General features: G+C 37.9%; 3 protein-coding genes across 5 annotated transcripts; 2 read left to right on the top strand and 1 right to left on the bottom strand.

Moving 5' to 3' along the window:
- Window positions 1-2,273: 2,273 nt before the first annotated feature.
- LOC145890361 (kelch-like protein 12) lies at window positions 2,274-6,232 on the top strand. Its single transcript, XM_082981349.1, has 14 exons — window positions 2,274-2,396; window positions 2,547-2,667; window positions 2,864-3,017; window positions 3,135-3,355; window positions 3,502-3,651; window positions 3,841-3,946; window positions 4,126-4,205; window positions 4,256-4,454; window positions 4,655-4,795; window positions 4,847-4,885; window positions 4,957-5,103; window positions 5,244-5,397; window positions 5,479-5,561; window positions 5,625-6,232. The coding sequence occupies exons 1-14, from the start codon at window positions 2,344-2,346 to the stop codon at window positions 5,699-5,701; spliced, it is 1,725 nt and encodes a 574-aa protein (XP_082837475.1). The 5' UTR covers window positions 2,274-2,343; the 3' UTR covers window positions 5,702-6,232.
- Window positions 6,233-10,631: 4,399 nt separating this feature from the next.
- Window positions 10,632-15,294, top strand: LOC145890357 (uncharacterized). Its single transcript, XM_082981346.1, has 2 exons — window positions 10,632-10,724; window positions 11,715-15,294. Exons 1-2 carry the CDS (start codon window positions 10,664-10,666, stop codon window positions 15,041-15,043), a joined length of 3,390 nt encoding a protein of 1,129 aa, XP_082837472.1. The 5' UTR covers window positions 10,632-10,663; the 3' UTR covers window positions 15,044-15,294.
- A 1,139-nt stretch (window positions 15,295-16,433) lies between these two features.
- Window positions 16,434-20,193, bottom strand: LOC145890362 (kelch-like protein 7). Of its 3 annotated transcripts, none has more exons than XM_082981350.1 (14): window positions 20,057-20,193; window positions 19,747-19,867; window positions 19,452-19,605; window positions 18,975-19,192; window positions 18,569-18,715; window positions 18,373-18,472; window positions 18,233-18,312; window positions 17,958-18,159; window positions 17,756-17,896; window positions 17,650-17,697; window positions 17,478-17,588; window positions 17,270-17,423; window positions 17,067-17,149; window positions 16,434-16,951 (listed from the first exon to the last, which is right to left on the bottom strand). In XM_082981350.1, exons 1-14 carry the CDS (start codon window positions 20,113-20,115, stop codon window positions 16,878-16,880), a joined length of 1,692 nt encoding a protein of 563 aa, XP_082837476.1. In that variant the 5' UTR covers window positions 20,116-20,193; the 3' UTR covers window positions 16,434-16,877. The 3 variants fall into 3 exon arrangements, with proteins under 3 accessions (XP_082837476.1, XP_082837477.1, XP_082837478.1); XM_082981351.1 differs by having other exon boundaries at window positions 17,756-17,857; XM_082981352.1 differs by lacking the exon at window positions 19,747-19,867 and having other exon boundaries at window positions 20,057-20,188.
- Window positions 20,194-20,569: the final 376 nt, after the last annotated feature.

Below are 20,569 nucleotides of genomic sequence, written 5' to 3'. Positions count from 1 at the left end.
TGTATTTCACTTACTTGATTGAAAAACGATCCAGAAAATCATGATCAGTAGTATTTTAGGAGTCTCCATTTAAACGTTCAATCAATTGTGTAGTTTAGTTTTAGAATATGCTTAAGTTCCTGTGACTTTGCAAGTTTTCGTTCAAAACATTCTTGAAAAGATTAAGCATTTTCAAACAAGAAAAACAAAACAGATAAGTCTCCATCCATTTTTCCCGCAGAAAAAGTGAACTTCCATTTTAAAATCAAAGGTGTTGCAGCTTTATACAAATCAACTAACGACTCGTCATCTGAATTATTACAACAGCTGGTAGAGAAAACATAAACCCATTCCATTGGCTATTCTGTATTATTTCGACGAAAGTAAATTTTTGCGCAAATAAATTTTCTAGTCTTATTCCCCTTAATTCAATAAAGCTTCACACAGGAGTCATCCTGTTTACAACTCCCCCCTTACCACATACGCTGTATTTGCGAGTAACGACGCAACATTATATGAGGAAAAGTTTCGAAATGACGGTTCATCCGTGGTTATTGACGAGGCATCTGATTAGTCACACAACGGACGCGAAAAACGTGATGAACATTGAAGAAGAAATGCAACTTTAGGTGAGTGATGACTTTATTTACTCTAACAATCACGGGATACGTCACCTTTTGCCAGAACCGCGTATAAAAATACTTTCATGCAGTGCCGGATTAACCATTGAGCAAACAAGGCACATGTCTGTTGGCCAATCAGAAAGCTAGGTCGCCTAAATAACTTGACGCAAGCTTAGGGTTGAAGTCTTGACGCATCGAAAGTTAGTTTATGATTTACCCGTATTCTTTGTGTTTTTTTCCTTATTGATGGCCAACGCAATATACATGTATTCGAGACCACTGGGTCACATTTTTTTTCCATAATAGCCTTTCCACAGCACTGCTTCCATGATGACAGAAATGATGAAGTTGGAAGCAATTTGTATTTAATGTAGGAAGGAAGTAACTTTGAGAATCATTTTGTGGTGTTCATTTTCTAATCTTTTTCTTTGTACGTGTATTAAATATTCTTTTGAATGTGTATATTGTCACATTTGCTTGTGATTTCACTGCTAAATTTACATAAATATATAAACAATTGTTTTTAGTTTCACTCGAAAACCAAAATGAATAAACATTAAATTACTATTTGCAGTGACGTGGTGTAAAACTGTCAGACTCATTCAGGGATTCGAATGCGTTACATTTGCCTCTGACAGTAAACAAACAGGAAGAATTACAAAAAATATTCCAAGCCACGAGTATATGAGATAGTCCAGTAACACCGCCATTGCATTAGGGACAACAAACGGTACAACAAGGACGAAATTGAAAAGCGTGACTTTGTCAATGAAACGTAAACACAACACAACGATAACTCTTGAGTGAACCTAAGGTATTAACACACCAGGCTAAGTGGCGACAATTCATAGTAAACACCAATCTTAATAGGTCGATAAACCTTTATATCTAAATTTGTGAAGTGAATCTACGTGAACAACGACCATATTTATGATGAAATACAATAGTACAAATATTAGCAAAAAGTCTTTCGTGCTCTTAGTGGGGTTGTTTGTCCTTCCCTCATAAAGCATTGAAAACGTGAACCAAAGCCTTCTGAAATTGATCATTTATCATTTGCCCTGCTAATTTACAAAATTACTGCATTTCATGCCCTACCTTCCAAATGGTTTGGGTTATACTCAATTTTATTTGAGGACGTTTTTACATAACCATTTTGTGCAGTTTTTGTTTCAAGTGCGTAGTGACTTTTTGTACAAAATAAAAATAATTTGATTTGAAACAATAAAAATGTTTTTAGTTTATTGATTGAGGTTTCACCTCCATCGTGATTGACAGGTGTTTTAGAAGCTTGCTGAGTTTGCTTTACCCTTGGCATATGGCAAACATAAAAATTGTTTTCGTCGCTAAAACTGCACCCGTATACGTGGAACATATGGAATGTAGTTTATGCTGTTACCATATAATAACGAAATATTGTTTTTGTACAAAAAGTTTACATATATCAAATTTTTATTTTTGTTTTTTAATTTATTTCAATTTCTATGAATTGAAATTTCCCTGATTAAAAGTCCCTAAAGGTAAACAAAAACAACGTGACGTGCATTGCTGCACAATCCGATTGCAACTCGTTGCTGTATTTTGTTGGTATGACAACAATGCAGTTTTGCACAAACTAATTATTTTTTATGATAACAAGTTCTTACTTTTCACTTTGGATTATGTTGTTACAGTTGGTTTGGTAGTGATATAGCCTGTCCTACAACGATTTTAAGGTATTTAATGTGGTTACAACACAAGAATGCTGATCTCTTTGGAAACACATTCCAAGGCTTGCTTTGCTAATTTAGTCAAGTAGGTTTTTCTTTGTACTTTGATTACTACAGCCCATTAACCCAATACTATTCTAAGATTTGTCATAATTTTTTGCTGGATGTTATTCAACTCCTTGTGTTTCCTTTCAATTTGAGGCAGCTTTACAGCTTTTGCTTTTGTCACTGGTAGGCAACGAGATGAAGGCTTTCTTTGTGACATTGAGTTGGTGGTTGAAGGGGAAAGGTTTCTTGCTCATAGAAATGTGCTGGCAGCAAACAGCGACTACTTTAGCACCATGTTCAGAACAAATGCAAGTGTTTAATTGTTTTTTACATTTTAAACTACTAATAAACCCGATCTCAGAAAGTTTATAATTTTGCACAGTGTTTGTCAACTGTTTTATTGTTGATGATTATTGTATTTCTTTATTTTATAAACATTAAATCGTTTTGGGAAAATGTAAGATTGGTGCCACTGGTTTTAAATCGCCTAACCTACAAATTTAGATGAAGGAAAAGTTTTCGCATTCTGTTGAACTAAAAGAGATGTCATCTGAAACAATGGGTCTCATTGTAAACTTCATGTATTTTGGTGAAATTGATTTGACATCAGAAAATGTTATGGGCATTTTGCAAGCAGCTTCAATGATGCAAATGAAAGGTATATTATATAACATTATAGTCAGACTTAAAAAGTTGAAGGACTTTTTAGAAACTATATATATGTGATAGTGTAGTTGTATTAAATAAATGATCTGAAAAAAGTTGTTTTGTGTAGAATTAATGAAAACAGTTGAACATCATTACTTTATGGAAATCCTCAAACCAGAAAATGCTCTTGAAATTCGGAACATCAGTAAAATTTATTTTCTGGAGCTTCTTCGAGAAAAAGCTGATGAATGTATATTTGACAACTTTGAGGATGTGTGTTTGTCCAAACAGTTTCTTGAACTTTGTGAAGAAGACATTGAGTATTTCTTACGTTCTGATAAAGTTAGGGTAAGTTGTGTTCATTCCACCAGTCAACATAATGGTTAATCCAAATATTTTTGACTTGGGAATTTGAGGACATGGATACCGGCTTGTTGGATTATACCAAATGCTTGTTTGTTATAGTGTCATAACATGTTTTATATTTGCAACAGGTGGAATCAGAAGATGTTTTGTTTAGTTTGTTGATGCTTTGGACAAACCATAACTTGAAGCTACGCAAGAAACTGTTTTTGAGATTATTTGGACATATTCGCCTACAATTGATTTCTTCTTGGTTTTTGACCAATCATGTTCGCAAAGAGGTGGGACACAAATAATAAATTAAGTTTTGCACAAGCATCACGTATATGTGTTTTGTTGTAGCTTTGATTACCAGGTTTAGTAACTCTTACAATGTGTGTATCACTTTTTGTGATGTCTTCACCACTAAAATTTGTTTGACCAAAAAAACTGAAAAGTTGAATTAATGGCTACTGTTGTTTCTTTTACAGGAATTGGTGTTGGGCAATCCAAAGTGTAGAAATTTGGTTGAGGATGCAATGCACTTCCATTTTGAGCCTGATTTTTTTGAAAAAGAAATGCCCAGGGCTGTAACAAGTGTGTATTTATTGAAAATATAAGTACTGGTTACCCCTCCCCACCAGAAAAACTTGGCCGTAAATAATAAAACGGTGAATGACTTAATTATGTTCAGGGCTTCTATCTTCCTACAATAAGAGTTAGCTGGCTTTTATTTATTTTGAAAAGGTTAAAATGAGATATTGTTCCCTCATTAGATTCACCAAAATGGTATCTTCTTACTCCTAAGCATGAAATTACTTCTCTGCTAAAAACTGCCTCAGCATGTGAATTTGAAGTAAGCTACTAACTGTTGTTTTTTCATGAGATTTACGAACCAGTTTTCAGGTAAATCAGCCTCAAATGCATGTGGATTACAATTGTGCAATTGCCCTCCATCAAAATAAAGTTTTCTTTTGTGGTGGTGACATAAGTGCAAGAAACCAAAAACCTACAGGAGCTATTGTTTCATTTGATGGAGATGTTTGGAAAGAAGAAGGAACTATGCAGAATCCAAGGACTGAAGCAGTGGCTGTGTCTAATGGAGGTCCTTAATTTCTAAATCATAATTTTAAAACCAAAAATCTGAGAACTTAAATCCAAGATTTACTTACTGCCCATTAAAAATATTAGTGTTGTAGGTATGTTAAGTTAAATTCACTTTTGATGTTGTATTTAGCTTTGTTTATTGTGTTTTGTTTATTTCATTTTTAGTTTTAGTATTGATTTCTTTTTTGACTGGTGTAGATGCTTTGTTTATATTTGGGGGCAGAACCAACAACAATTTTATAAATTGCACTGAAAAGTTTGTTGATGGATGCTGTAAAACAGACCAATTAAGACCACAACATCACAACAGATGCTCATCATGTGCAGTATTGCTTAAAGGTATGATTAGTAATAAATTTTAATGGTAGTTTTAATATTTCTTTTTTTTAGATTGTGTTTATCTAATTGGAGGATGCGGCCAGATACACGGTGATTTTCAATTGCCCTAAAGTGAACAACACACCACAAAAATTTGTGTAAACCATATTGAATTATTCCAGCAAATGGCTTTCAGTTGACAAGGATTATGCACTCATCAGTAGAACGATTCAAACTAGCTACAAATGAGCGTTTAAAAGGACCATCATTGAATCATAAAAGGGGAAATTGTGCAGCGCAAGTTGTTGAAAATATTATCTATGTTTTTGGTTTGTTGATCATTAACACTAAACCAAAACTGTAAAGATATTTAAAACCAAAACTGTAAAGATATTTAATTTAACAGTTTTAATACATTCAATGGTCATTGTAGAACTTGTGTTACAAGGCTCAGGATTAATGTGTCCAGGTGGAGTATCAGATGGCAAACAGCCTCTAAATAGTGCTGAATTTCTTGACACTTCCAATAGCCAAGTATGGACTCTTTTGACTCCAGCACCAGTACCAATGCCATATGCATCATGTTGTTTATTATCAAATCATGACATTGTTCTTCTTGGAAGGTCAGGACACATATATTGCAAGTTTCTTGTGGGTTTAAGGCAAGTTATTAAACTTAGGTGTGTTTGTTTTATTTTGAATAGAGATTCTGACCAGCTTTTCTGTTTCAACACAACTACAACAAGCTGGGAAAACCGCATCAAGACAAAAAAAAGAAAACTTCAAGGTGTAATTTTGGTTGTCACAGTTTGGTTTATTGTGTGTGCATTCAGTTTCTTTTGTCTTTCAGGTGATGGTGCCAATATTTTTCATTATGAAGAACTTTTTGTTGCACCAGCAGGGTCAAAGATATTTGGCCCAATGTAACTTCAAGAAAAACACATCAGCGTAACTGCCCTATAAAATTTTGTTCACTGTCAATAGGAAAGATACATTTATTTTGACAAATAATCACGTATGACAATATGACAAACAATCATGGTTTGTTTGTAACATTTTTACACAAATACTGTACTGTATGCACCGGTGGTTCAATTTACAAGCATCCTTATAGGGTGTAAGTGAACTTTCACAGCGGTGAAAGAAATGAATTGCATTTTAATCCATTCATACATGGTTACACCTTGTGTGGTGTGAATGCTTTTTAATAGTCACAAAATGACTGTAAAAACTTTCTACTTTATGATACATGAAAAATAAGCCACCTGTATTTTAAGTGTCTGTTATTTGTATATACACGTTTGTTACATTTTGTAAGGTACATGAATAGCAGTGTGTCGGAATATTAGTAGCATTTTTTTATATATATGTGTACAATATCACTTGGCTATGAATTAAAGTTCATGTTTTCCTGCTTGTGTATTTTTTTAAATTTTGCGTTGTTATTGTTTAGCAACACTCCACAATTTAAATTATTGAATTTATGCTCTTTTAAAAAATCAATTAAAATGCATGTATGCAAAAGGTTGTCTGATTGTATGGTGTTTTAAATTTCATTCTATTCACTATAAACTGGAGTTTTTAGTCTAATATATACTGAATACCTCTTTTGTCCGGCAAAGCGAGATATAAAAATTCAAGCTCCTGGTGGGGTTGGAACCCTCGACCCTTCCAGATCCAATACTCAACCGACTGAGACATTGGAGCTCGTCGGGAGGGCTATATTGTGGCCACTTTAGGCCCCATGTATGTATTTCTGTGGAAGAGAGTTTCTTGGTCGGGAAATGCCCTTCTCGAACTCTGTCCTGCGTAACAGAGTAAATTGTGTGTGCCAGTGTTTTGATTGAATAAGCACAGATGTACAGGCTGTTGCCATGGCGATTTTCTGCATGTTTCTGGCAGTTTTAGTATGGTTCACAGGGTGTTTAGTCAGAGAGTCAATTGGTGGAGGGTGCTGTATAAAATCTCGTTGAAAAACTGCTAAAATATTAAGGTGGGTTTTGTGAAAAAATGAATCACAGAAAGTACACCCCATTTGTGATTTTCTGCAAGTCTTATCTACAAATTCAAAATTATTTGCGAGACAACATGAGGCGGCATCAGCAGTTGGTTCAAGAACAAAGTCACACAAGTAAAGAGGAACTCTTTAACATCGACAAAAATGTAATTATGTGATATCAAAGTGGTATGATTTATTCTATAGCGCATCATGTACGCAAAGTAAGTAGGTCATAATGCTCACCGATCATGTCCGGGTTACTGGTGATGCAAAACTGAGGTTCGAAGGTTACAGGACGAGATGTTATCACTTGCAGGAAGGAGTGACGTCACAGTTTTCGTGGTTGGGCTTCACTTTTCCATTACGTCACTCTACTAATGTCCTATTTATCTTTCCGGTGACCGTAAATACCTCGCTGCTATTTCCTGAAGTGCGTTTTTGTTCACTGCTTAGAGAGTTAAAATTCACTTCACAAATCACATCAGTATCGCCGTGGATTGGAAATTTGTAGGTTTGGTCACGAGGTTGAACATTGTAGCAACACGCATGTTTCCCTACTTAATTCTTTACACATTTTGAACACATACGGACCGAAGACTGCAGACGGTGTTAAGCTTTCCTGCCGGAGCTCCCACAGGCTTTCTGGCATCCTGCTGGACAACACATTTTTTCTGACACTTTGTTATAAAACGCTCATTTCGTAATCCTTCAACCACTTCAGTCCAGTCTCGTCTATTCTCTCAGTCGCTCGTATTCTCTCGGCCCTGTCGTTATTCTTGCCATCGCGCTGTAAACGTTCGCACGTTCTTTTAATAATTAAATTCGCTGCAATTCAGTCACGTGTTAAACGCGCTTGAAACAAGTTAAACTTAAGCCACCTGGTAATTGCAATCGTGTGTTTCCATTAATAAAGAAGTCTGTTCACGGAGCTTTTGATTCAGTAGTCTATATCAGCAAGAACACGCAAACAGACTTTAGCTTCAGCAAAGCAGCGACTGGGAATCCTACTTGTACGCTGCACTGGTGAACTTGCCCGACGTGATCACAATTGCTCTTACCAGGTTGGTTTGTTCCGTTTATTTTTGGTAATATTCTATTGCATTGCACTTTGTGATTCTCACGAAATTTTGCTTGTTTAGGAGTGAATTTCGTGGCGAATGGCAGATAGTGCTTCTCGCTCTATAACCACGATGGACGCGAGAAAAGAGCTGGACGTAATGATCGAACACCATTTATAACCCGGTACTGTAATTGTAATTTAATAAGCCTTAACGCAATATTAATAAGTCACTACGTTTAAAGCCAAACTGCTCTTAAAGCATGTTTTGTCTGTGAAACTATACTATGCAAGTAAAACGCCTATCCTATATGGTTATGTCAGTATGTATGTAGGTGTGTGTGTATTATATTCTTTTTGTTTCAAGCAAAGGGGTTCTTTAGTTGAAGTAACTCATGTAACTAAAACGTTAGTTTTATTGGCATACGTGTTTGACGTTACTTAATGGTGAATTGTGGACCCTAGCCTAAACATTTTGTCTGCTTAGAAAGTCCTCTATATGCACAACAGCAGAGGCGCGGCGCAGTTAAGGGACCTGACGTCTTTCGTGTAGCAAGGTCACACAGATACAATTTTCAGTCATAATGTCGGAATACCTTAGACCTTCCCTGGTCTTGACGACATGACTTCTATGCCAATGGCATTTAGTCAAGCACGACTGACGTTCCTTTAGGAGAAATCCTTGCACTATTTTAGCTAGGGTTGTTATGACTGGTTGAAGCATGAAACTGCTGATTAACCTAACTCAAGTATGATTTTAAGGTTTTGGCCCATATTTTTGTGACATGAATTTATCTTAAACTAAACTACCACTTTTAACGTTTTATGGTCTTTGTTGCTGTCTTATCCCAAAACATGTTTCTTTTTAACTATTAGTGCCACAAACTTAGTCCTCGTCTACTTTTGACATTTTCTTGTAGTGTTAATTTGACGAGAGGACGCCTAACTCTTGTAAGTCCATTATTTTTAGGAAGATCACCTCCAGTTTGGAACTATTAAGTGTGACGTGTCTTAAAACTTGACATTATTCCAAAAATTGGCATTGAGGATAATTGGTTATACCTATACAACTATTGGTTGCATATTGCTATTGCGAGGCCAGCTCTTTATTCACACATGTACCTGAATGAGTACAGATGATTTCTTTACACGAGATGAGCCAATTTACTTTTTGACTGCCATCCAGCTGAGCCCTTTTATTTTTTGTACGCGCATATTAAGTCGCATGCGGGTCGTTGCCTATGCTTTTTGACGGCCCAAGAGAAAATGTAAGCATTGGTTGCGCACGCTACAATGCGATGGAATTTGTGGTTCATTTTAGTTTTAATAACCTTTTTTAATTTGTCATGCAGCACGCAAATTCCATAAACGCTTGATATTTTAAATTGTTTGAGCATTTTACTGCTGATTTTCTTTTGTACACAGAAAAAAAAAAAAAAGAATAACCGTGACAGGAAAACCAAGACGATAATGCGGCCGATAACCACCACAAATCACCGAATTCAATGCAACCCAATTCGCAACAGCCAAAGGTCAAGACGATATTGGATTTCGGATAGAAACTATCAATCTTCACAAGGAAGGGACATGTGTAGCAACACGCATGTTTCCCTACTTAATTCTTTACACATTTTGAACACATACGGACCGAAGACTACAGACGGTGTTAAGCTTTCCTGCCGGAGCTCCCACAGGCTTTCTGGCATCCTGCTGGACAACACATTTTTTCTGACACTTTGTTATAAAACGCTCATTTCGTAATCCTTCAACCACTTCAGTCCAGTCTCGTCTATTCTCTCAGTCGCTCGTATTCTCTCGGCCCTGTCGTTATTCTTGCCATCGCGCTGTAAACGTTCGCACGTTCTTTTAATAATTAAATTCGCTGCAATTCAGTCACGTGTTAAACGCGCTTGAAACTAGTTAAACTTAAGCCACCTGGTAATTGCAATCGTGTGTTTCCATTAATAAAGAAGTCTGTTCACGGAGCTTTTAATTCAGTAGTCTATATCAGCAAGAACACGCAAACAGACTTTAGCTTCAGCAAAGCAGCGACTGGGAATCCTACTTGTACGCTGCAACATCGCCTGTCGTTACTTATACAATTTTCGCTTGAAGATTATTTATTATATGAAGTCAATTTGTGTCAGTTTCACAAAAACAATATACAACAGGTAATTGTGTCAGGTTTTCGCAAAGTAAAACAAGCAGAAACTGTGTTTTGTGGATAATGTAAATTGTTGTCAGTCTGGTGAACCAACTTAAGAGGAACATTTAAACTGCTGTAAAGTTTCGCGAATCAGTACGTTGATTTAATGTACGTCAATCAACACAGACTGTAGTGCCCTTTCCTCATTCTGCTGTGATCTCCAGGAAGCAGGTGATCAATCGTCATGTTACATTGACGTGTGTGATCGGAACTTCCTCTTGTATGTAGAGCTTGGTTGACCCCATCCACGTCATACGCAGAAATAACTGATGTTAGTTACATGAAAAAAAGTTTTAGTTGCAGTCAAGCAGATATTCAGTAAATTCAACTGCGCCTTTACAGCTTAAAATATAAAGCTATGGCCTGAATCGGACCCCTTCGTAGTTAACTGACACGTTTTTTGTCTCGAAACAAAATGTGGAAATGTTCTAAGTTCAGCCACAAAGGAAAGGTGTGCATTTCAAGACAACTTAAGTTTTAACAAAAGATTCTAGTTGATCTGTTCTTAAATGTTCGTGACATCAAGTTTTTTGTCACTTGTGTTTACGTGCAGTGGGCAATGTGGATGTTTTAATTAAATATTTGCTACAGGAGGAAAATATTTTAAGTGTGATAATATCTGTTAAAATGCTGCAGTTTCTTTTAACAACAATCTTTATTGTTGCTTCTGTCGAAAGCTTGACCTTCGGTAAGTAATCAACAGATTTTTTGTTTGCACTAAAACTGTGTGATTATATTTATACGTTTCAACAAGTGTGTTTTCAACAAAACTGCTTGTGGACATTCATACTTTAGAACGAATAGGCTATCTAAAACATGCGCAAACTGTTTATTTTGTTAAAGTCATATCGAAGCCCACCAAGTAAGTCGCAAATGTTCTGATGAATGCAACATAATGTCAAAGCAGTTATAACCTTTCAAGTCATGTTGTTATTATGTTCAAGCAGTATAAGTCTGACGCGTGCTTAAATAGATTGTTACTGCAGTGGCTATTTGATTGATTGCGTGCTGCGTTGGTTAAGCTTCAAATTACAGGAAGCTTGTATGGGGATACGTAACTATTTGGCTTGGCGACCACCGTTTAAAATTACGATGACATTTATGTTGCATGCGTCAGTTACTATATCGAAACAATTTTGTATTCTTGGCCGTTTGGTCAGCAAAGTCGTCTTACAGTCATACCAGCTGCACTTATGAGACCTTTTAGGTCGAAACAGTGGCCATCTGTCTGCAGCTTACACAAATTTTGTATCCATCTATAAAAACAACAATGCCTTAATCTGTTTTTTTTTAACGGTGGCCTGTAATTCTTTTTGGCACGGAGCGTTCTCTGGGGGTCAAAGACCAGAAACCACACCGATTGCGTTATATAATAAGCTTACTTATTTAGTTTGGATTATCCTGTTTTTCTTTGCGGTCTTAGATTTTTGGGGGCACTAATAGTAGCCTCGCAAACTAAACCACTTGCGAGAGCTGTAGACAGGTGTACACACTGTTTTGACCTGTAAGGTGGAAAGATGTGTGCCTGCTAGTCGATATCAGCTAGCCTGATATGCCACAGTCATCATCTGCACTGATGAGACCTTACATGTCGTAACAGTGTATACACCTGTCTGCATCGCTCCCAATGATTATTATGGCTTTTTTTTGCCCAAACTTAACTACTTGTGTTTTTCAGAGGAGTGTCGAAGTGAAAGAGTGAAATGTGCTGAAGGTGATTACTTGTGCAACTGTCCGGCTACGAAGGAGACAGTGTGGTCCATCAACATAAACGTAACAAACCACTGCCTGCCGAAGGCATACGTCATATGTCGTCACGGAAGGTCTAGTTGTCCGGGAGGACAGGATGAGGCATGTACATGCAAACTATTCGAATTCCAATGTGGATGCTCATCGAGGACCAGCGGATGTTACGGTGGATTGGGCTGCTACACCCAACAACAGATCTGCGATGGTGTCTACGATTGCTTGGACGGCACTGATGAGGTAAACTGCACTTGTCCGTCATGGAAGTTCGAATGCGCATGCTACAGAAACAACTCTTGTTCTGGGCTTGTCGGTTGCTTGCCGGATCACAAAGTGTGCGATGGGACGGACGACTGCAAAGACGGCAGTGATGAGAAAAACTGCACAGTGCTGGCAGTGACCAAACAAAACACAACGTGCTCTCGTAGCCCGATACAATGTAACGGAATAGCGGACTGTGCAACGGGAGCCGATGAAAGGAACTGCAGTTCTGAAAATAATTGTGTACAGTCGGTGGTCGGTAGCTCTTTGGGCAATTTTCAATGCAATGGCTTGAACGATTGCGGCGACTGGAGCGATGAAGCTAATTGCACATGTCCAGTTGATACGTTTTACTGCAGATGTGGTAACCAGGAATGTGCCTTTTACCGCGGCTGTCTTCCACTAAGTCTCAAATGCAATGGGATCGTGAACTGTTTAAACGGAAGCGACGAATCGAATTGCACCCGGGGCATTTGTCCTGGGAACCTTCAGACCTTATGCCCGGATTATTCCACATGCTACGAACCAAACCAAAGATGTGACGGAGTGTTCGACTGTTCGGATCATAGTGATGAGGCAAATTGCACTTGCGGAGTGGACCAGGTCATGTGTGGGTGTATATATGACAAGACAACGTGCCCAACTGTTGGACGCTGCATTCACAAAACCTGGGTTAGCGACGGTTTTGTTGACTGTCCGGACGGCAGCGACGAGCCATGCCATATAATCGGAAACAAAATTAGTTTCACTTGCAACTTCAATTTGGTTGAATGTCGCAGCCCCGAGAACGTCACGCAATTGCTTGCTAACCAACCAGTAAACCAGACCGGTTGCATCAGACAAAAGGGCCCGTGCAAAGATCGGCTTGATGAGCAATGTGATCAAGATTATTGGCTTTGCATCATACCATTGTGCAGAAATGTGTCCAGTGATTCCCTGGTACTTTACAAACACGCACAAGGCATTGATTTATCCCTGCTAATGTTTTGCCCTACTATTATTAACTCAAGGTATGCATTGGAAGCCCAACCTGGCTTTAAATGTCTCGGAAAATGGGTGACCTTTCCTTGCGCTTTGTCACAACCAAATTTATATGATGCCGAAGCGCAATGCGCCGACAAATCGGACGTCTGTTTTGTCAACGGGGAGTTTAGATGCTTTCTGTGTCTCGATAAAAAACTGGTTATCGGGAGGCACCAGGTTTGCGATGGTGTGGTGGATTGCTACGATCTTTCCGACGAGTGTTTGTGCCAAGATCAAAGCATTTGCAATGCAGTTTTGGGAGATTCACAATCAACTTGTTCACCAGGACAAATGCATTGTTACAATGACACTGATTGTTTGAATATTGATAATGTTTTGTGCAACCAAGCCATTGGATGCGCTGGAAAACGGAACACCAAGTATTGCTACCCAATACAAAACTCCACTTGGTGCAAACCGTTTCATCACGCACAGGAGCTTTCGATATCTGCCAGGTGTGACGGCCGACCGGAGTGCACGAACGCATCTGATGAATGCACAAACTGTCCAAATACCCCAGCTTTTTGTAACAACACAAAATTTCTGGACATTGCCTTTAACTTTTACGTGTGCTACGGACAGGACCCTCATGGTTATAATGAGTCGCTTTGCCCCAATCGCTTTCTTTGCAAAAATGGACCTTTAACAAGCATTGATGTCATGAATTTGTGCGATGCTGTGTACGACTGTGACGATCATTCCGACGAATCTGTGCAACTCTGTGCAAAAAAAAGGTTTTACTGTCTGAACGGTCAGCCTTTGTCGGTGCCCATCAGTCAAAAGGAGGACGGCATTTGGGACTGTTCGGACGGAAGTGACGAATGCCCTCCAGTGAGTTCTCGCAACACAATCTTCTCCAACCAGAAGGAGATGATCGCCAACCCAGTCCTAGGAGCTTTCATATGGATTATGGGGTTGCTTGCGTTGATTGGGAACTTGGTTGTTTGTGTAACAACAGCTCGGGATCTTTGGATGAATCGAAACTCTCAAAACTTGGTCAATAAAAGTATGCAAATTCTTATATTTAACCTGTCCTTTGCGGATTTCTTGATGGGAATTTACCTTCTTGGTATAGCTATAACAAGTGTTTACTTTTCGGGGCAGTATTGTTTCTTTGACGCCATCTGGAGATCAGGGCCAAAATGCTCATTTTTGGGGGCAATTGCAATAATTTCCACTGAAACGTCAGCCTTATCGTTAGCGCTCATCACTGTATACAGAATCGTATCTGTCCGAAACCCGTTTATGATCCGATCCCTAAAGCCGATGTGGATAGGACTGGCTTGTGTAGGCGCCTGGATTACATCTATTGTAATCGCAGTCATACCGGTGATAGACTTCGCTTCCGGGTACTTCGTGTCTCACGTTTGGTTTCCCAACTTTTTCTATCGACGCGATTTCGTCGCCTACAAAGAGATTATGGCACTGGCAACGAGAATGTCTCGATACAATGTTTCTGTTTCTTCGTGGCATGATGCAAGATCCGCCATTAATTTGAAATTTGCTAATCGACCAATCATGGGCGAGTTCGGTTACTACAGTCAAACGAGCGTCTGCTTGCCCAGCCTCTTTGTGACAGTTCAGAACCAGGCATGGGAATACTCCTTATTTCTCATCACACTCAACTTCCTGCTGTTCCTCTTCATGGTTGCCGGATACTTGTACATTTATCGTCGTAGCAACCGAATGTCGGATTCCAAGAGCACGGACACGAGCACAGAAATGCAGAGGAAAATATCTCGATTACTGGTCACTGACTTCTGTTGTTGGATTCCTGTCTGTACCCTTGGTTTCGTCGCCCTGGGTGGTGTTAATTTGCCGACGTCCGTTTATGCATTTGCTGCCGCTGTTTTGCTGCCAATCAACAGCGCCCTTAACCCAGTTCTGTATTCTTCCATAATTGACAAAGCGTTGTCTTGTTGTTCCAAACCGCAAGATACTTCAGTTAACACTGTTCGCACCAATACAGATAAGTAATAATCACTTTCTGCTCAAATCTACATTTTCTCAAACCGTGTGGTCCACGCAAGCGATGCCTTTACATGCGCTTTACGAAGGTAATTACACGCTTAAAAAATAAAAGCCAGCATTGAGGTATTGCACGTTTTATAGGAACACGTGAATTGAATTTGCTCATGACGTCCGTAAAGTCTTATAGAGTCGTATAGTCATGTACCTGTGTTAAAACACAATTTGTGTTTTGTTGAAATGTAACCGGTCTGTATTTGCTGTATATTTAACTCATATGTGTAAACCTTGTGTCCTATGGCTTTGCATTTTTTTACCACTGATGAGGTTTGCCTGTTGCATTGTATGAAAATATATTTGGAGATACCATTATTGAGTGTGTAAGGTTCTACACCAGAGTAGCGGAAAAGCCTTATCGATTCTCTAATGACAGGAGGTGCTGATGAGTGCCTTTGATATCTCCTGGCTTGATTGAATCTCACGCGCCTGTGACAGTATTTAGGCCTTGCAAGTCTCTCTGGGTAATTATTGTATTTGAATAAGCCCACAGGTTCGCAATAACAGTAGATCATTCCGGCTTAACAGCTGCTTCACTTATAACGTTGATTACAAAACAAAATAGTATTGTAGGCTGATTCGATCGTAATGTTGATTCCGAAAAATGTAGTTACTGGTACGCACAGGCTATATTATGCTTTTAATACTGATAGCTGATTGGTCGGCAATGTCACGTGATGTTATATAACCCTTGCGATAATATGACACAAAAGCAAGGTGTGGTGTGACATAAGCATATGGGCCAACTTTTCATGTGGTAAACAGGATATTGAATGAATCATTGCGACGTCGTTATAGATTGTGATTACTTTATCATCAAGACATTATATAAGGTTAAATTTCGCAAGAGACTGCAATCGTTCGCTTTTTCACGGTGACTGTGCAGTACTGCTACGCTTATGACGTCATTATAAGTATAAATCGAATGCGTGAATGTTACAAGTGCAGTTGTTTCTGAGTCAACTTTATACACAGAATAATAAATAGGGTTTCGGCAAGTTGATGTTACGTTTTGTCGTTTTTCCACACAGAACATAATAACGCAATGGACAAGTTAAGCAAAGTTATGACCCTAGTTCGACAGCCAACGCAGAAGTGTTACAATGCTTTCGCACAGCAGGGCGGGATCGCCCACTGCGCAAGTTCTTTCTATTTGGCGATCACAGCTCACGTATTTCGCTCATAAGGATGCCTTGGCTACGATGCCAGCAAACCTAACTCAACAGTAGGGCATATGTAATCTTTCCAGTGCAGATGAGGTATCTCAGCATTCTGTGTAATAACAAGTTGCTGCCTTTTCAGCAACAATAAAATATCACACAAAAGAAACAAACACATCCATACCCTTTTAAATGTAACACATAGGTAGGCTGCTCGTAAAAATACACAAGCAAATATTATGAGCAATAAAGCAAGAGCATAACATTAAGCGACGTATATTAATATTATTAGCAAGATTTCAAAACCAGAAGGCATCGGCAACAACAACAACATGCGTCACAGCCCCATATTCAAATGCAAGCGAAACAAAACTAAAATTTTGCGTTCAATTTAACGCAAGTTCACCAGGAAAGCGTGAAGAAGTCAACAAGAAAAGGTTGGGAACACATTCTGATGCAAAAGCGATAGCCTACAAAGGCAAACACCAGCGATAAATTAAGAAACACTAAATGGCAATGACATTAAATCTGAATCATCAAATGGCAAATTTCGCAAATAAAACGTACCCAGGCACACAAATGTCGAGATTATTGTTGAATTACTGAATTATTAGATGTTGTTTTGATCAGTTTCTTAGACGAAAGATCTTTGACCCTCTTGAAGCCGACCCAAGCTTACACACTCTTTCTACTGGTTCACCTGAATAAAAGATGCATGAGAAAAACAAGTCTGTGCAAGTAAAGAATAACAACATCAGAGATCCAAAAAAATAAATCGTTTTTCTTAAGGAGACAAGTTTAACATTTTGCAATGCCTTTATAATTTTTCCTCTCCAACTTTATTTCCTTTTTCCACGAAAGATTTTCGCAATCAAAACAATAAAGGTCGTCACTTTGTCTGCAAAACAAAAAAAGTGTGACAAAAACTGTAGTTTTCGATAAAATTTTCACATAGGTTTGCATAAAACGCAAGAGACAAATTCAGTGAATTATATCACATTATACACAGCAGACTTACCCTCCAAGAACCAAAATTTTGTCGTTAAACAACACGCAAGCTGAAGTAACTCCAAGATCTATTGGTGGGTTTTCCGCCACATTTGTAACAGCTTTCGTTGTTACGTCATAATACTCAACGACGTTGACAAAGCCTCCGCTGGCATCGAGTCCACCTAAAACCCAAGATAATTAACTTTCAATAAAAATAAGGGAAAAGGCAATCCTACCGAACACAAATATTTTGTTTTTAACAAGAGAAACGCCACACGAGGCCCTCCCACAGCTCAAACTCCACGGATAGGACAAACTAGCTTCAAAGCACGATGTAACGGTGTTCACTGTTTCATAAAAAAAAATAATTGAAATCGTGCTAGGCGTACAAAGTTGCGAAAACCTTACCTTTTCCATGGTAGGCATGAACGTAGCCACCGATGATGTAAATTTTATCTAGCGGAAGACAAATGCGATACTATAAAGTGGTTTCACACCCTTTAGCTTTTTGTACCTTCATGAACAATCGACACACCACATGTTCTGGCATAGCCATCATTTTTTTGTGAATGGAGTTCACTTTTTCCATCATGAAACCGTTCTGTTGTATACAGAACTTTTCCATTCGATTCACCCCCGAAAATATAAACTTGTTCTGTTAATACACAACCGAAAAAACAGGCCTAATCAATAATGTAACAGTACTCGTATTACACCTTTCAATGACACAGCTGTTGCATTGGCACGTGCTGTAACTAATGCACCCTCATTCTTCCATTCCATTCCATCAAAGGAAATTACTGAATTTGATGCTTCATTTTTTTTGCCTTGATTTGAAAATCCGCCAAATAAAATCACTTTCCCTTGATGCAATACCACAGCACTTGCATGGCTTACATGCATTTCTGGCTGTTTCATCTAGACATAATGTGAAAGATACATTATATGTAACGGAGCATGTTGCATCCAACAATAAACCAGTTTCAATTACTTGTTTCTCAGCAGAGTTTTCGCCAAACCTTAACTCCTGTATTGAGTCATTTAGTGTCACTAGACAAACATCTTGCTTTCCTGCATACCAACGTTTAGAATTTTAATGCATAGATATTGATACCATGGAACCTGCTCAACCTCGGCGCTTGTGTTGCTTTGCAATGTCATGCGGTTTCAGATGAAAATGCAAAGCATCTTCAATCAAACATTGGCATTCTCTACTGCTCTGAACCAGCGGCTGAAACAACACGTAACAAAGTTGTGGAAAAAACAAGATATAAACCATACAGAAAACAATTATTCCAGATAAGATACTTGGACACATTTTACCCACTTCTTTTCTCAAGGTATTTAGAAGGTAATCCACTGAGACACACTGAAGGCGAATCAGTTTAAACAAAGACAAAAGGTCTGCTTTCCTTTTAGATAAATCTGCAGTTACCCACTTTAACAAACAAGCAGCCAACTCATCTTCTGTTGCCTGGAATAAACATCCATATGGAATTAATAACTTAGTATTATGTTCTAGCGAAACTGAACAAAGCAGAGGCTGAACATTTATTCTGCACTTGCCATCTGTAAGTCATAGAAAATCGCAATAGATCCAAATTACACAATAATAATTCCTTATACCTTACAACAAAATATGTCAAGGTTTCATTTTTGGCCAGATTTATGCATTTAAGGCCTTTATTTATATGCAACATAAAAAAAAGTTTAGTTAATTTGGAACACTTCACCCCGATTAAATCCTGTGACAAATAAAGTTTCATATCTTCAGCAGAAGTCATCAGAAACACTTTTTGGTTAGAAATGACATCAAAGTTTTCAATAATGCATTCTTCAACCATTTCTTTAAGTTTGTGAAGACCAAACAAACTACTTGTTCCTTTCAACTGCAAGGCATTTGTATCATCCAGTCCATCTACCATAAATTTGCCTAAAACTTCGAGCAAACCTAAATACCATCAAACTATGTATACGTTTTTCTGTTGATAAAAGTTTAAGTTTATAACATGAATTAACTAGGTTGTTGACTGTTTTGGCTGCGATGCCAGTGTACATAATGGGCAACAGTGCTGTGTTGTGCGATAGAGTAAAACAATTCTGTGTTACAAAAAGTAACCAAGGTGCTATTGGTATTAGGAATAATGATATTCACATAAAATTTTACTCTAAACAAACAAACACAGAACTAACCAAACACATGTACTTACTTTCCACCATCAGCATGTGAGCAACTTTCAATATATTATTCAGATTTTCAATTGTTAAGTTGATTTTGCCACTATAGATAAAATCAAGCACATGTTCCACTGCATCTTCAGTTACATCTTTTAAGGTTACTTTACCAGAGTATTTCTCCTTCATCTGGAAAATAACAATTCTAAAAACCTCTGGAGCATGCTGGCTGGTTTACACTGCTGTATGTTTAATAGGGAATGACAATTATTGTGTGGTTTTAGGCATAGATCTGCAGTACTAATAAGGAAAAAAAGGCATATCCCATACATTTGTGGTAAACATGGTCTTGAAATAATCACTGCTTGAGGCCAAAATAATTCTGTGAGCTGAGAAAGTTTTGCTTCCAACGCAAACTTCAACATCACAGAGAAGGTTTGCTTTTCTCCCCCTAATGTAAAAACCTGATTTTGAATGACTGATGTTTATTTAATACAAGCAGTCTTGGTTTAGTGATTTGCATACCTTACAAATTAGAAGAGGTTTAGAAAATAGCAAAGAAATCATAACATTGACACAAACTTTCTTTTACTTCTACAATGTTATAAAAAATAATACCTACAAAATTAAAAATACTTACAACAAAACCCTCTTGATTAAAACATCTGAATAGTTTTCATAGGTAACTTCTTTAGCCATGACACCATGAACGTGGCAGTACCAAAACTACAAAATTTACTTCCAAAGGTTTGCCAAATGCAATAATCCTAATGTCCTATTATTGCAATGGAAAACACGCAAAATTTACATTTTTTTTGTGAAACCGTGCAATAACTCAGAAAACCGTGCAATAACACATGGAGTTTCAACAAACAACGAAAATAATGTAAAAGTGAGAAACAAAAGTCACAGTGCTCAGCATTGTCAGCAACCCTAGGTATACGTATACCTAAATCGTTTTAGTGCAAACAGAACATCCACAAGTAATAAAACAAACTCAGCCATTCAAATTTTTTTGAACATAGATTATTAGCAATGGGCGCCCGTCCACAATGGAAAATAAATAGCATAAATAAAAAAACAAATAGGGTAGAGATTAAAATGACATTGCATCTGAAACCAAAATCGCTGTAAAAAACAAACTGCCAGTCTT

The sequence above is a fragment of the Ascidia mentula genome, chromosome 2 (genome assembly GCF_947561715.1).
Source record: "Ascidia mentula chromosome 2, kaAscMent1.1, whole genome shotgun sequence".
Classification (NCBI taxonomy): domain Eukaryota; kingdom Metazoa; phylum Chordata; class Ascidiacea; order Phlebobranchia; family Ascidiidae; genus Ascidia; species Ascidia mentula.
Note: the sequence above shows the minus strand (reverse complement) of the source record. Positions and strands in the feature narration are given on the sequence as shown.